The 14,922-nt window shown below is 27.3% G+C and overlaps 2 protein-coding genes across 2 annotated transcripts; both read left to right on the top strand.

Moving 5' to 3' along the window:
• Positions 1–6,267: 6,267 nt before the first annotated feature.
• On the top strand, positions 6,268–7,025 carry LOC126834461 (prefoldin subunit 6). The gene has a single exon (XM_050566391.1). It carries the CDS (start codon positions 6,466–6,468, stop codon positions 6,838–6,840), a length of 375 nt encoding a protein of 124 aa, XP_050422348.1. The 5' UTR covers positions 6,268–6,465; the 3' UTR covers positions 6,841–7,025.
• A 2,037-nt stretch (positions 7,026–9,062) lies between these two features.
• On the top strand, positions 9,063–14,574 carry LOC126835028 (putative leucine-rich repeat-containing protein DDB_G0290503). The gene is made up of 7 exons (XM_050567314.1): positions 9,063–12,003; positions 12,072–12,269; positions 12,378–12,553; positions 13,184–13,335; positions 13,410–13,662; positions 14,020–14,174; positions 14,249–14,574. Exons 1-7 carry the CDS (start codon positions 9,367–9,369, stop codon positions 14,386–14,388), a joined length of 3,711 nt encoding a protein of 1,236 aa, XP_050423271.1. The 5' UTR covers positions 9,063–9,366; the 3' UTR covers positions 14,389–14,574.
• The last annotated feature ends 348 nt before the right edge of the window (positions 14,575–14,922 follow it).

The raw sequence follows: 14,922 nt of genomic DNA, 5'->3' as shown, positions 1-14,922 counted from the left end.
ATTTCGTACATAATAATAATAATAATAATAATAATAATATTACTGTGTCGTAGGTATTCGTGTCGTCGGTACAATGAATTTTGTCCGCGTCCCTACAAAATACCCAACCCGTAATACATTAAAAGAAATCGACATTCCGTTGGACTTGCCAGTTGCCAACGTTCACAATACCACCTATATATATATAGAAAATATTTATCCATTGCAGATATTATTATTGCCGACGACGAGAGTTACTTTTTATCTAAAAATAACGTTAATTTCAATATTGACGAATTATTTTTCTGGAAAACAACAAAGTTAATTCTCATCAGTAAACACTGATCGATAAGTCCACGCTACCCCGCTGTGCCGGCTTATATTTTGAGAGAAATAAATTATGTATAATAACCGAAGGGTAAGAGGGGATTTCTTATTCATCCCCCCGATTAATTATTGTTTTCATGTCTCGGTTGGCCATTCGAGAAACAAATTGTTAATTTTCACTAAGCGGCCAATTGATTATTTTAGAATAATACTTACCTTGTCTATGTAATGTTATGTATATTTTTTTAGTATGTGTATGGTTTATTTACTTTTTAGTACTATTTTTTAGTCTCTTAGTTAATAAGATTGCAGGCTTAACATTTTATTTTCATTCAAGTTTTAAAAAAAAACTATAATTCTTTTAACCTTAACCCAGTAAATTACTTTTAGTACAGTGCCGGCTAACATCGTTGGGCTTATTATTAAAACAAAAATTTTAATATGTTATATTTTTTTTGATCTTAAAATAATGACACGCTATAACTTAAAAATAATAAACTTAAGTATTTTCAAACTAGCGTGGGATATTCTTCTTTTGATATTATAATACTACTGAAAACAATAAACCTAGAAAATATCACTAAGAGAAAGCAACCCATCCATTTATTAAGAAGTAAACTGTAAAGTATAGACAATTTTTCGAAAAATCTTTATTTAAATCTTAAACTATAATGTAATGTGTTCTTTATTGGTTATAATTTTTTTTTTTTACCATCACAGTCATTTAGAAAATATTAACATTTTTTCCCACCGAAATAGTTCTGCTCAAATCAAAACAGAAATAAAAAAATTGTGACATATTGAAATTGTAATGGTTGAAAAATCACCGATTTATCACAGTAAATTCTCCTCCTAACCCATTAGTATTTCCTCTAGAAGGGATGGAAACTTTATTTATTTGTTTAGCTATTTTTGGACTTAAGGTCTGAAAATTAAACTGGAAGTAGATGTAGTACCTATGGTATTATAAAGATGTGTTGTCAACTGACACACACACACAATTGTTTAGTTTTTTACTCTTTCTCGACTAAAAAACATATTTACATTAGTTACGAAACACATAATATAAACTCGCACTAAACGTCAAAATTGTCACGCCTAATAATTTCTGCCGAAAACTGTTATTATTTTTTATTTTACATTAAAACAACAGGTTGAAAATTAAACCTAGGAAATTCGCCGTCAAAAATCCTTTATCTGATACCGGTTTACAATTTTGTAATCATTATTGTAATAAACAAATTACTGCACGAGAAGCAAGACAATTGCGTGGTTAGATATCTACAATTACTAAATTTAACGTTAATAAAATATTATCTGGTAATTACTTTTATTTAAACGTGTTGATTTTTGTGCAAACGAAAAAGTTGTGCGAGTTTTAACAACCCTCGTGTTACAAGCGAATCACGCTGTATATACTTGTTATAGCTAGGACCGATGAACCTGTGTAGACTCTGTATAGGTCCCATCGATCAATGACGGATTTGGTGGTAGGGTGCGACAAAACGCTCAACCCCACTCTTTTGCAGAAATGGTGTGAAGAATTGAGTACAATGTTTAAAATGTGATTGCTTATACGGCAATGGACAAAAAAATAAAATAAAAATTCTATAAATTGTATTGCAACAACAAAAAGTATCGATGCAGACCTAAGAAGGTATTGGACATTGGTTTTACAATGGTGGGTTTTTTTTTTTATTGTTTCTGTAAGTGAACACACGATAACTTTTTTCTCTCGAGTAGCAATGTCTATAGGTAGATCAGAAATCTTTTGCGATTAATACTTCTTCGGTTGGTCCAAACCCGAAAAAATGGGCAGGATTTTCAAATTTCAAGTTTAACAATTATTATATTCCGGTCAGGGATCAAGTACAGCATGATGATTAATAGTATTTACACGCAATGACAAAATTATATGGACATACATTACAACCACACAAATTATAAAAATTATTAAAAAATAATAAAATAAACATCCATGATAAAATCAGCTTCTTTAGCACTGGTAGGTAGAGGAAAAATAAATCTAAATTAAATATACGCAGTATTGCATTCTTTGAACATTCTGTATAGCCTTTCCCTTGTGAACTTGATACACGGTCTATAGTCTATTATATAAAAAATACATTTTTTAAAATCTTTTTTAATTGTATGGCCATACATTTATATTATAAGCCTTCGCCACCCACCCCATAATGTAACAAGATGACATCCAAGAAAACAAATAGAATCTGTGGATACTGAACCCCACTTTGGTAATTTCTGCTGGTTTAAAATTTGATGATTTTTTTAAAATGTATTTATAAGTATGACACTCCGAAGTCCGAAGTCTAAAAAGCAAAACAATGTAAATAAGTAGGTATTGAAATACATCAAATAGATAAGTATACTATAGTGTTGTTTTATTATACACTCAATACATAACACTTAAAACATAATAAACATAACTGATAACATATTATATTATAGTATATGTTGTATAAATTGTTAATATTAAATTTTGAAACTTATATATCCGTGTATAAATTATAATCATGGCTAAACAAACGCGATTGTGCGGTTTGGAAACGGATACTAAACAACGATACATGGATTTGTGCCATGTTAATATATGGCTCACCATTTTAACTTGATAGGTATAGAGTTTCATTAAAACAAATTAATAATTATACCTAATATACTTTAATCCTCAATAAACGTTGGTGCGTCGTCCTGTATATAGACCTTGGTAAAAGGTCCATGGTATCAACTGAATGTGATTTATGATATTAAGGGGATTGCATGAGGTCTATTTTTAAGGAGTTTTGTATAGGCAATATTTAAGACAAAAGGAGGTTTTAATAAATGTCGACCGTGTCAATTAATTCACCGGTTAATTTGTATAAGCTTCAAGGAATTATTTTTAATTTAAACAATTTTTGCTATGAGTATAGATTAAAGATCCATTCTATACAAATAATAAAATAAAATGTTTACAGTAATTTATTGTTACTTAAGAAAACGTACTAAGCTAAATATCCTATATTATTTCAAAATACATTGACTTAAAAACCCATAGAAACACTATACTGAACAATTAAAATACAATAATTCATTAAAGAATAAATTACAAACTATAATATCATACCCGTGGTTTTCATAAAACTCAAAATGAGCACACAAAATTAATATATATCCCCCCATTGAATATAAAATCAAATCGGTATTTTTTTTGCATTAGAGCGAAAACAATAATTCACAAAATGTATTATATTATGAAAAAATGGGTACCTGTAGGTACCTATGGTAAAACTTAAGCTGTCCTACATAGCAATAAGACAAACAAAATGTGTTTTTTGGCCTTTTCAGTATGTTAACACTTTAATTATTATACTGTCAATCATATCAAAAAGACAAAAAAAATGTGTTTTTTTTTTTGGTTGGTAAAAAAAAACTGAAAAAAAGTACTAAATGTAAGTTGAAACCACAAAAACATCTTAGTTTCATTCGTGCATTTATCGATCAGATTATAGTGTCACTAAGATTAAACAAAAAAAAATCGCGACTCAGTTTACTTCATCATGTTTTTCAACGTCGTAAGTGCTTTATTGGTTTTAACTTTTGTTTTTAACAATCGATCATATGCTTTTTTTGCCGACGAACATAAAATTAAAAGATTTAATCAGCTTTTGAAAGCACCAGGATGGAAAGAGATCAGCGACTTGAAAGTCCGATTGCCAGGTATAACAGATAATGTTTTCTCTGTAAGTTATTTATTAAAAAAAAATACACAATCCGAAAATATTGTAACCGAAGGCAATTACTCGTTAAAATATGAATTGCTTGTTTATTCGTTATCGTGTCTGTATGCAGACGCGATGGTCAAATTTTCAAACTGGACAAAACTTATTTTAAATATTAGCCAAATGGAAAGACATTGCTTGAGTCAAAAAAAGCATCAAAAAAAGGTAAAGGAATTGCGTAAGCTAAAAGATAAAGAGCAGTCAGCAGGTAAACAAAATGAACAAGCTAATGCACATAGTCTTAACGAAAATCAACCGTCGTCTTCCAGTGGAAATTGTGATGTTGATAGTACAAACGCCTGGAAAATATTTAATTCTGCGGTCAAACAATTTCAGAAAAGTTTGGTGATGCTTGAGTACATGTCAGAAGCGTTGTATTTTTTAAATACACTGATTCCGCAAAAATATTTTCAAATTCATCCACCTGAATTAAAAAATGTTTGTAAAACTGTGTCATATTACAAAGATAGATCTATAAACATAAATAAAATTTTAGAGAATTACATTGGGGAAAACGATAGTTGCTACAAAGATAAATTAAGCTCTTTCGGCAAAAAATTTACCCGATTTTTCAGTAATACGCCTACGAAATTGTTAGGTGATTTTGTAAACAACTATTGTATGGTACCGCAGTACGATAAACCACTGATCGTTGATGGTAAAGATGTATTCTCAAATTTTTTTCAAGAACATATAACGCAAAGTACGATTGCAGAAAAACTTCTAGTCGTAGAACAATTAGCGCAGCAAATTGAATCGCTTGCCAATACAGTCCCTCTTAAATACTTTATAGATTTGGGTTTCGTAAAGAATTTTACGAACTAAACACTGAATAATAGATTATACCTTCAGTTATAAAAAATCACTGTTAACATTTTTGTAATGATTTTCAGAAAAAAAAATTCGTTTTAATGTTTTTCACACTGTCTAGTGGCACCCAAGTTTATATGATCCAAGAACATTCTGGATAGTAAAACCTATATTGTAAATGTAAGTCACTTAAGTGTTCAATTACATATATAAAAGACGTTACACCTTAATCTCGATATTAGTTATAATTATTCATATTTCTGTAGTGTCATATACCTAATAAATATTAAAAATTGATATATTGGTCTTTTTTTTGCTTTTGAAAAATTCAAAACCTTAGTTCTTTTTTGTGCGAAAGCGAGAGCGATACCTAATACATATATTTTATTATTTATTCAGCTGATATCATAGCAAATGAGACGTAGAAAAAAATCAAACATTTTACCTATCTCGTCTATGTAAGTTGTAAGTTTTGGTATTTAACGATTGAAAATATGTTTTTTGTACCGACAAATACAAAATAACTGACGCTTTCGAAATCGTCACGATGGAATAACATTAGCAAAATGAAAGCCCGATTCCCTGATAAAAAAAAAATAACTCATTCGATGTATACAGACACATTGTAGAATCTAAAGAAATTGTTAAGAATTGAGCAAACAAGTTTTCGAATTTCTCTGTGCTGGGCTAGCCTTTTTTTAAACAACTATAAATTGCAATTTCTGTGGTCCTGCAACAAATTAAAAAAAGTTAACAGCTTTTAAAGGAGTCAAATTAGAGGTTCCATAGTAGCACAGAATAGATAAATGCAGATGGATCACTTTGAACGTAAAAAAAAAAAAGCGACAACTATTTTATTAATACCTATTTGGTACCCAGATAAATATAAGAGTATATGTATCTTTCATATATATATATTTGTATATTTCTATAATTTAGTATTATGTGTTATATCTATACACAACTAAAAATAATAATGTTTAAATGTAACATTATAATGGTGTAGCTTAAAGAATTTTTTCAATGTCAGGTGCCTGATGGTAGTCAGTAGTCAGTACTGACTTCGCCATAAGCTGATGAGAACATAAGTTCAACGTGTCAAACCCTAACCCAATTGTGTAATTCTAATATTGTGAAATCACTCTACATAAGGTATAAAGTAAAATGTCATACAATACACCAGTAAAAAAATTTGCTCGTGGTTTTTTTTTTTTGATAACAGAAATTTGGCGATAAGAATCCCTGCTCATTTTTCTATACCGTGGTATTACCATAGATAATAATATATAACCATAGATTATCTATGGACACAAGCACGACAGGCTGTATAATATTATCTAAAGCTGTAGACTCAAGTAATACAAATAATTGTGCATGTAGCACATGTGAATAATTGTGATAGTAAATTGTACATGTTAATAATTGTTAATGATTAAAATATTATGTCGATATTGTAATAAAAGTTATAAATACAAAATATTATTAAATATTGTAAAAATTGTGTGTTCGTAGCTGATGCCGTGTATTATTTCGTTGTAATTGTTGTACAGAAATAAGAACTATTAAAATGGCTAGCGAGGAAGTTCAAAAGCAATTCCAACGAGAGCTGGATGCATTTAAACAATGCCAGAAAGAAGTTAATCAGTTAGCGGGTATGCGGCAACAGCTTGATGCGCAATTAAACGAAAATTCAATTGTCAAAGAAGAACTGGCGTTATTGAAATCTACCGGCGAGGTGTACAAAATGGTCGGTCCCATTTTGTTACGCCAAGATCACACGGAGGCAAAAGAAAATATCGAGAAACGAATGGGCTACATAAAAAGTGAATTACAAAGAATCGATGGCCGAATACAGACGTTGGAGACCAAGCAAGATGAACACCGTGAAAAGTTGACCAAGTTACAGCAGAAGTTCCAAGCTCAACAAGCAAATGCCAACTAATTGCCTTGTTATAACAATATAAGCCGAAGTATTTCTTGTTTGTTTTACTCGTGTGTTAACAACAGAAAAAAACATACTAATATTTTATGGTAACAAGATTTTTTTACTTTTATTTATTGTATACTAATATGTTAAAAAAAGTCTAATATATAATTGAAAATATAACAAGATTTGTTCTTTGTGAATCGTGATAATGTTAACGATAAAATCGATAACAAGGTGTAGAACTAAAAAGTTTATAAAAATATTAAAATCTAAAAATCAAACAATAATTTTATTACTTATTTTAAAATATTTTCTTCTTTTTATAAAACTTAAAAAAAGAACTATTTTTGAAAGACTTAATACTGTAGCTAGGTATAAATAATTTATTTGTTGATGAATAATTATAATAGGATTAGTATATAGCTTTTTAATGCCTTTTAATACTTTTTATTAATATTTATATTTAAAAATGTATGTATAAAAATTCTAATAAAGTTCTTTGTCCCTTTAGTGGGAGCTACGGCTACCTAATGAATAAGACATTTTTAGCTTAAAGTTACATAGCATTATGTAACTTCCAATTAGTATTATAGGGTAGACAAAATAACTATTTTAAAATAAAATACAATAATCAATACATAAGTAAATTTACTATGCTTATTTATTTATTGTAAGTATAAATGTTTCAAAAAATTACATTTTTTACAGTATGATATGAAGTACATGTTGTGGTGTAATCAAAATATTGGATACTAAGATTAGGTTAGTCGAATATAACAGCAGTAAGTTACAATAAAGATTTACACTAGAAATAGTTATATCATAGTATAGTGCAGTGATAGTTTGTTAGTTTCTTCTTCGTTTCAGAAGTCTTGGTCAGACAGTAAGATACCCTGCGGAAGGTAGGCCATAAGGCGCCTGTTTTTGATTTTTTTGTCAAGTTAAAAGTGTATTGCTCTTGCTGTTTTTTGAATTAGGTTTTGACCCAATCAGATATGTATTGTACGTCTGAGTCATTTTTTATTTGACTATTGCGCTTTTAGGCAAAATTTACCAAGTTAAATATCCTACTATTTCAAAACACATTTGTTTAAAAAACATTCTCTCTTGAAGAAATTTTCACATTGTATTTGTAACGAATTTTAAATAGTTTTATAGGAAAAATAAAATATACTCTAGCTTTTTGTTCCAAGTGTATTATTTCTAGACCTTTTTTTTTATGATTATTATAGGTATACTTTATGAGTGATAATGAGATTATTAAAAAATGTCAACCCTTTGCTTATAAAATATACACAACTGACAAAAGCAGAAACTTACTTTTGATAAAATATTAACATCAGAGTTGTGTTTTTTTTTGTACAACAAAATTAATATAAAAGTGCTAAGGTACATATATTTATATATATATTGAGTATATCTGTGGTTATTATACAATATAAACAAATAGTATATCATGCACCTGTGCATTGATTGATCCATATTCTTAATACATGGTAAATTAACACATATTAATCAATAATAATAATATGTATTATAAATTATATTATATATTTTGCCAAACTCTTGAGACTATTGTATAATATTACTTCTGTGCGTAATATCGTACATTACAGGTACGTGAAATGTACATAAAACCGTAGATTAGAAAAAACTAAGCTATGATACATATGGTATTAGTATAAAACCAAACAAATAAATGTAATACGTATAAATCAATACAATAGTTATTGTAAAACTATTTAAAATGTTTCGAATTTCAACCACAATAGTCAATAACATAACAATGAGATATTTTGGTATTTCAAAGGAAAACGGTACGACCCAAGGTGGATTTATAAATCCACATTGGTAGTTGGTACGACCTATAACTGATTAGTGGTCACACTGAATATTATCAGTAATATTTTTTATTTGTTCCATGATAAAAAATAATAAGAGTATGAGGCCAGACACAGTTCTGAGTTCATAGATGTTGCTTTTCGATTCTATACTCTATAAAATAGTGTTTAGTGTTAGCAGATAGGACTTGAGCGAGAAGTGGGAGAACTCGACCATGCTTATTTTATATTTAGCACGGATTAAATATTATATCTTTATCATGTTATTAGTATCAATGATTGTAAATCATTTCGTTGATTTTGCTACTGATTATTATATAAAATTATTAATAACGATATTAATAGTATTGTTAACAAAATACTTAGATCTTATTATTGATCCATTAATTAATCGTATATAGTATCATATTATTACTATTTTTTTTTTTTTTAATTTTAATCGAATCGAACTTCAGTAGTTATTAGTCAGTTAATGATTTTTTTATCATTTGAAGAAGTATAATTTTATTATAAATGAAAAGTTTAATTTTCTATTCTGTCCGCAGTATGTAATTTACTTAAAGATAATATTACAGTTTAATATATTATTATTATTTTTATAATCGTGCTTTAAGTAAAAATGCAAACTACACTATCTTCTTGATTTGACATTATTTTTTTTATCGATTAATTTTTAATTTTTTTTTTAAATATACAAAACATGTCTTCTCATACACATAATGATCAGTATCAGCTTTCAAATGAGAAGAAATTAAGGAAAAAAAGAAAATTGGAACCGTTGTCAAAAATTTTAATTTTGGAAGAAATTATCGATTTACATGGTAAGCAGAAAAAATTTAAGAAAAATCATAATTCTTCTTTAACACTTGAAAAATCAGATGAACATTTTAATGATATTTCAAAAAAAGAATGTGATGCTAAAACTAAAAACAGAACATCTCCACATAAAAGAAAAAGTGAATCGGTATTGGAGAACTTGGTATGGGATTGCCTCCCAGCAATTATTAATAGTAATGATGACATAAATAGTAAACGGAAAAAAATTAAGAAATATAATCGTTCATTAATCTCTGAAGATCCGCATCATACTTTTAATGACATTTCAGAAGTAAAAAGTAACCATAAATCAAAAAGTAAACTAATGAAAAATAATAAAAATGATAACAATATTTTTGTATCCGATACTATGTATAAAAATGTTGAACAAAGTGTAAATGATCAGCTATTTGATTACAAAAAGAAGGGTAAAAAAAAGAAAAAGGAAAGGGATACAAAAAAAAACGAAAATGTAAATAATTTATTTAAAGCTATACCTGTAAATGTAGATGTTGAAAAAGAAAAGACTGTTTTCAATAATGTTGAACTTATTAACACTAATAATACTGAACTAGATGAAAATAATCAATATCATGGTGATGAAAGTAATTCTAAAAAGAAAAGAAATAAGAGCATTAATAAAGGATCATCTCCAAAAAAAGACAAACACATAAATAGAATAATCAAGGATAGTTTTGTATCTGAAAATATAAATTATGAAAAAGATAGCAATATTATAAACAATGTTCAGCATACAAGCACCTATGATACCAATCTTGATGTCAATGATCAATCTTTTAATTCCGAAATCAAGGCTAAAAAGAAGAAAAAAAAGAGCAATAAAGAAGGATGGTCTCAAAAGAATGAAGAACTTGTGCTTGGAAATATAGATGATGAATTAGATAATATGTTTATTAATAATTTAAACACTAATAATACTGAACTCAATGAAAATAATCACCCTCATTATTATGAAAAGAAGTCGAAAAATAACACTAAGACCATTAATGAAGTTGCTTCTCCAAAGAAAAACAAACTTATAAACAGGACATTTGCTGATAGATTAATACCTAAAAGTACACTTGATAAAAAAGAAAATATTATGTCTAAGGATATTGAATACATGCACTCTAAAGATATCGATATTAGTTTAAATAATCAACCTAATAATTATGAAAAAAAGTCTACAAAGAAAAAAAAGAAGCACAATCATGAAGAATCGTCTCTAAAACAAAATGAACTTGTACTTGAAAATAAATACGATAAAATTACTAATAATGTTTTTACAAATGACTATAATGTCAATACTAGTGATTCTAAATTTAGTGAAATAAATAAATCTCAAAAATATGAAAAGAAATCTAAAAAGAAAAACAAGATGAGCATAAATGAAGAATGTTCTTCAAAGAAAAACAATCTTATGAATAAAATAATTAAGAGTGAATTAATATGTGAAAGTATACTTGATGAAAAAGAAAATATTATGTCTAAAGATGTTGAATACATAAACTCTAAAGACATTGAACTTGATTTAAATAATCAATCTAATAATTATGAAAAAAAGTCTAAAAAGAAAAAAAAGAAGCACAATCATGAAGAATTGTCTCTAAAACAAAACAAACTTGTACTTGAAAATAAAGACGATAAAATTACTAATAATGTTTTTACGAATGACTTTAATGTCAATACTAGTGATTCTAAATTTAGTGAAATAAATAAATCTCAAAATTATGAAAAGAAATCTAAAAAGAAAAACAATCTTGTGAATAAAATAATTAGGAGTGAATTAATATGTGAAAGTATACTTGATGAAAAAGAAAATATTATATTTAAGGATGTTGAATACAAAAACTCTAAAGACATTGAACTTGATTTAAATAATCAATCTAATAGTTATGAAAAAAAGAAGAAAAAGAAGCATAACAATAAAGAATCCACTCTAAAGAAAAATGAACTTATAAATAGAATAATTAAGGGTAGTTTTATACCTGATAATGAAAATTATGAAGATGATAAGGCTAAAAAGATAAAAAAGAAACGCAACAAAGAAGAATCGTCTCCGAAGAAGAATGGAAAAATAACTGAAAAAAAAAAAAATGATGATGATGATCTTTTTAAAAATGTTTTCAAACACATTAATACCAATGATGATGTATACCAAAAAATGTTAAAGAAAAAAAATTTCTATATGCATCCATTTAGATCATTTACTACTTCATCATTGAATCAACTAACCAACAATGATATTGATCATATTCGTAATTTCTTGGATGAAGAATTAGATGAAGATGAAACCGAAGTCTCGTTTAATAGTCAAAAGATGTTTGAAGATATCCTTAAATCGGAAATAAAATCTAAAACACACTGTCACATAGAAATTGTAAAAAAGGAGTATGAAAAAAAAATACCGCACACAATTGATTTTAAATGTGGGAAAGCTACTCCATCTGAAATTTCACTATTAAAAGAGTTCGGCAAAAAACTGTTTGATAAATTATTTCAAAAGTACGATGTACCCGAGGTATGTTAGCATATTATAATAAATTTGCTAACGGCGGGTTTGAACATTTTATTTTTTACAAATTTCAGGGTTACATAAATTTGGATATAAAATTACCGAGTGACGCAAAGAAAGTAGACATTCATTATATAGAGACCAGCATATCACATAGCGCGACCAAAGAACAAATGATGGTTGTTAAAAGACTCGACCCGTCTGTGAAAAAAGGTGCTTTTAGCAAGGAGGAAGATGATATTATTCGCTATAATTGGTCTCAATTTCAACAGGTTTTTAGATATTATAATTAAATCGTTAAATTGTCAAATAAAATAAGATAATAAATATTTGTTACAACCTATTTATATTTACAATAATGTAAAATGGATATTTTTTAGGAGTTTAATATAAAAAATAGACAACAATTCATTGCAAATGGATTTGAAATGGCTTTAGCAAGGAAACAGAGATTCAATTTCTTTCGTTATTTATCTCAAGGACTTCCTCATCGATTACTATATTCTGTATTCACCAGATTCAATAAGCTTTTTGGGGATACGGAAGATCGTCTTGAGTAATTTTTTTATTTATTATTAAGGCTATAGTTAAAGAATTTTTTTTAATCAATTTCATAAAAATGCATATACCAATTAACTGTCTTACTTGCTGGGTTTTTCTTTCAAACACTCGACAATTTTCAAAAAAAACTGATTAAAAGTGTATGAAATATTACATTTTTGAATATTTGTTTTATTACATTTATCATAGCTGTTACATTGCATTAATTTATGTCTAACATTTCATTATCTATGTATAATTTATCCGAGAAGATAAAATTAGGTTTTTTTTTATTAAGTTTACATAGTATCGACGGTTACATGGTAAAACGTTTTTCACAGTTTTAGAAGCTAAAAATGTTTTATTGGATTTCTTTAATTTTTTTTTTTTCAAACAGCTACAACTTTTTATATTTTCCTTTATATTATTAGTAGACCATATTTTTTGAGCAGAAAAAATGCAGTGTCCTTTATATTGCAAACATAAAGTTTACAATAATATTCTCAGTTGTTTTTGTGTATGCGCATTGGATGAAGCGCATTCTTCTCCAACCAATAATATATGCCGCGCCGTTTAGACCTTTTTGCCATCGATATACTTTATATTTTTATTACACACCACGTGTTTAATTTTTGACTTATTTAAGTTTCGCAGAAGAAGAAGATAAATTGATCACAAAGGTACACAAATGTAATGCAATTAGAGAGAAACTTTCATTTCTTAGTGTATTTCTAAAAAGAAGTACTATTCAATTATGCAAGCGATGGGGCGCATTAAAATTAATACCATTCCGAGCTGGTAATTGTTTTTGCTATTGCAAATTACACTGTCAAGTGTTTTTTTTTTTAAATAATTAGTTATTGTTTTTTAAGAGCGTGTTGATTGGACTGAAGATCTCCGTCAAAAGTTATTTACTAATATACTTTTAGTAACCAAAACTAAAAACTGGAGAGATTTAAGAAAAAGAACAATTGTAGCAGATGAGTGGAAAAAAATTGTAAAAGGTCTTCCTCCACACGTCACGTTTCAGAGAGCCATAGGTTTTTGGAACTTCAAGTTAAAAAATATGCTATTCACGAACACATATTTGTATTATTGCACCTTGAGACTAACAGTATTAGAATAGTGAGTTGATCTATATTAATTTTTATTTTAAATACATAATGTTAATTATTTATAGCTAATAATGTGCTTTGGCTTGTTCCGTATTATAGACAAGTATATAAAAATATATGATTTTTGTGCACGTAATATTACTTTTTCCACGATCAAGTTTCAAAGATAAATTAAATATTGACTATTTCAATTAATTATTTATATATCCACTGTGGTGGACATATGCACCCTGATCGCTTGTATAGACGAAGGTGGTGGCTGACGAGAATAATATTATGCGGCCGGGCCGTTTTTTATAGAAGCGATTAGGTTTTGCATCAATATTCACACTGTTAAAAGTTATAAACCTGTTTTTTTTTTTTACAGCTTATTAGAATTAAATCCAAAAAAATGGACTGACATCAATTGGCCAAAACTCACAAAAACATTGTATCCAGATTTATCAAGAGATTTTGTGCATACATTGTTTCATGGTTGGTTTAAGAAAAGAGTACCCAAAGAACTACAAATGGATACACATAGTAATTATTAACTTGAAATTTGAAAAATTTAATAACCAATCGAGTACTTGCCTTATGTGATTTTTAATTTTTAGAAACTCTTATGTATATATCGGAAAATCTCAAGGAACAATTAATAAGTAGAATTAATCGTGAACGTGACACAATGTTGCAACGGCTAACGGTTAAAAGCGGTTTATTAGTAAAAGTAGAAGATGAAAATTATGGTTTATAATTTAATATAAACTTTATATTAATTCATGGTTTATATTGTTTTAAATATAATAAACGTTTGTGTGCATGTGAAAATAAAATAAATAATTTATTATTAATTTTATTGTTTTAAAAAAATATGCATGTGTTAATCATATTTAGTAAATATTAAAATATTATTAATTTAAATTAATAAAAGTCATTAGTAATAAAATCAAATAAATTTGTTTTTTTTAAATAATAGGTTTTTTGAAACTGTCAAAGAAAAATGTATGTCAAATACACAAATTTTCTTGAAATTGTAAATGTATCTATTTTAAATAAAAAAATTGTTAATATAAATATTAAATTTATACTCTTTCAAAATTGTAAAATTATAGTTTCTTATTAATGTAAATTAAATTATTAACCCTTACATCGTATACATTTTTGAGCTCCATTTCTGCTTAATCAGTATAAATCAAATGTTGTTATCTTGTTGCCTACATAAGTATGTTTAACTTAACACAGCAAGAGTTAAGCAATTCTACTTAAGTTTAAAATACTAGGATGAAAT

This window comes from Adelges cooleyi, unplaced genomic scaffold (genome assembly GCF_023614345.1).
Source record: "Adelges cooleyi isolate 19-005CV unplaced genomic scaffold, UGA_ACOO_1.1 ACOO_flye_CR_arks_rails_tigmint_CR_PRNA_21, whole genome shotgun sequence".
NCBI lineage: Eukaryota > Metazoa > Arthropoda > Insecta > Hemiptera > Adelgidae > Adelges > Adelges cooleyi.
This window is presented reverse-complemented; position numbering and strand designations above follow the sequence as displayed.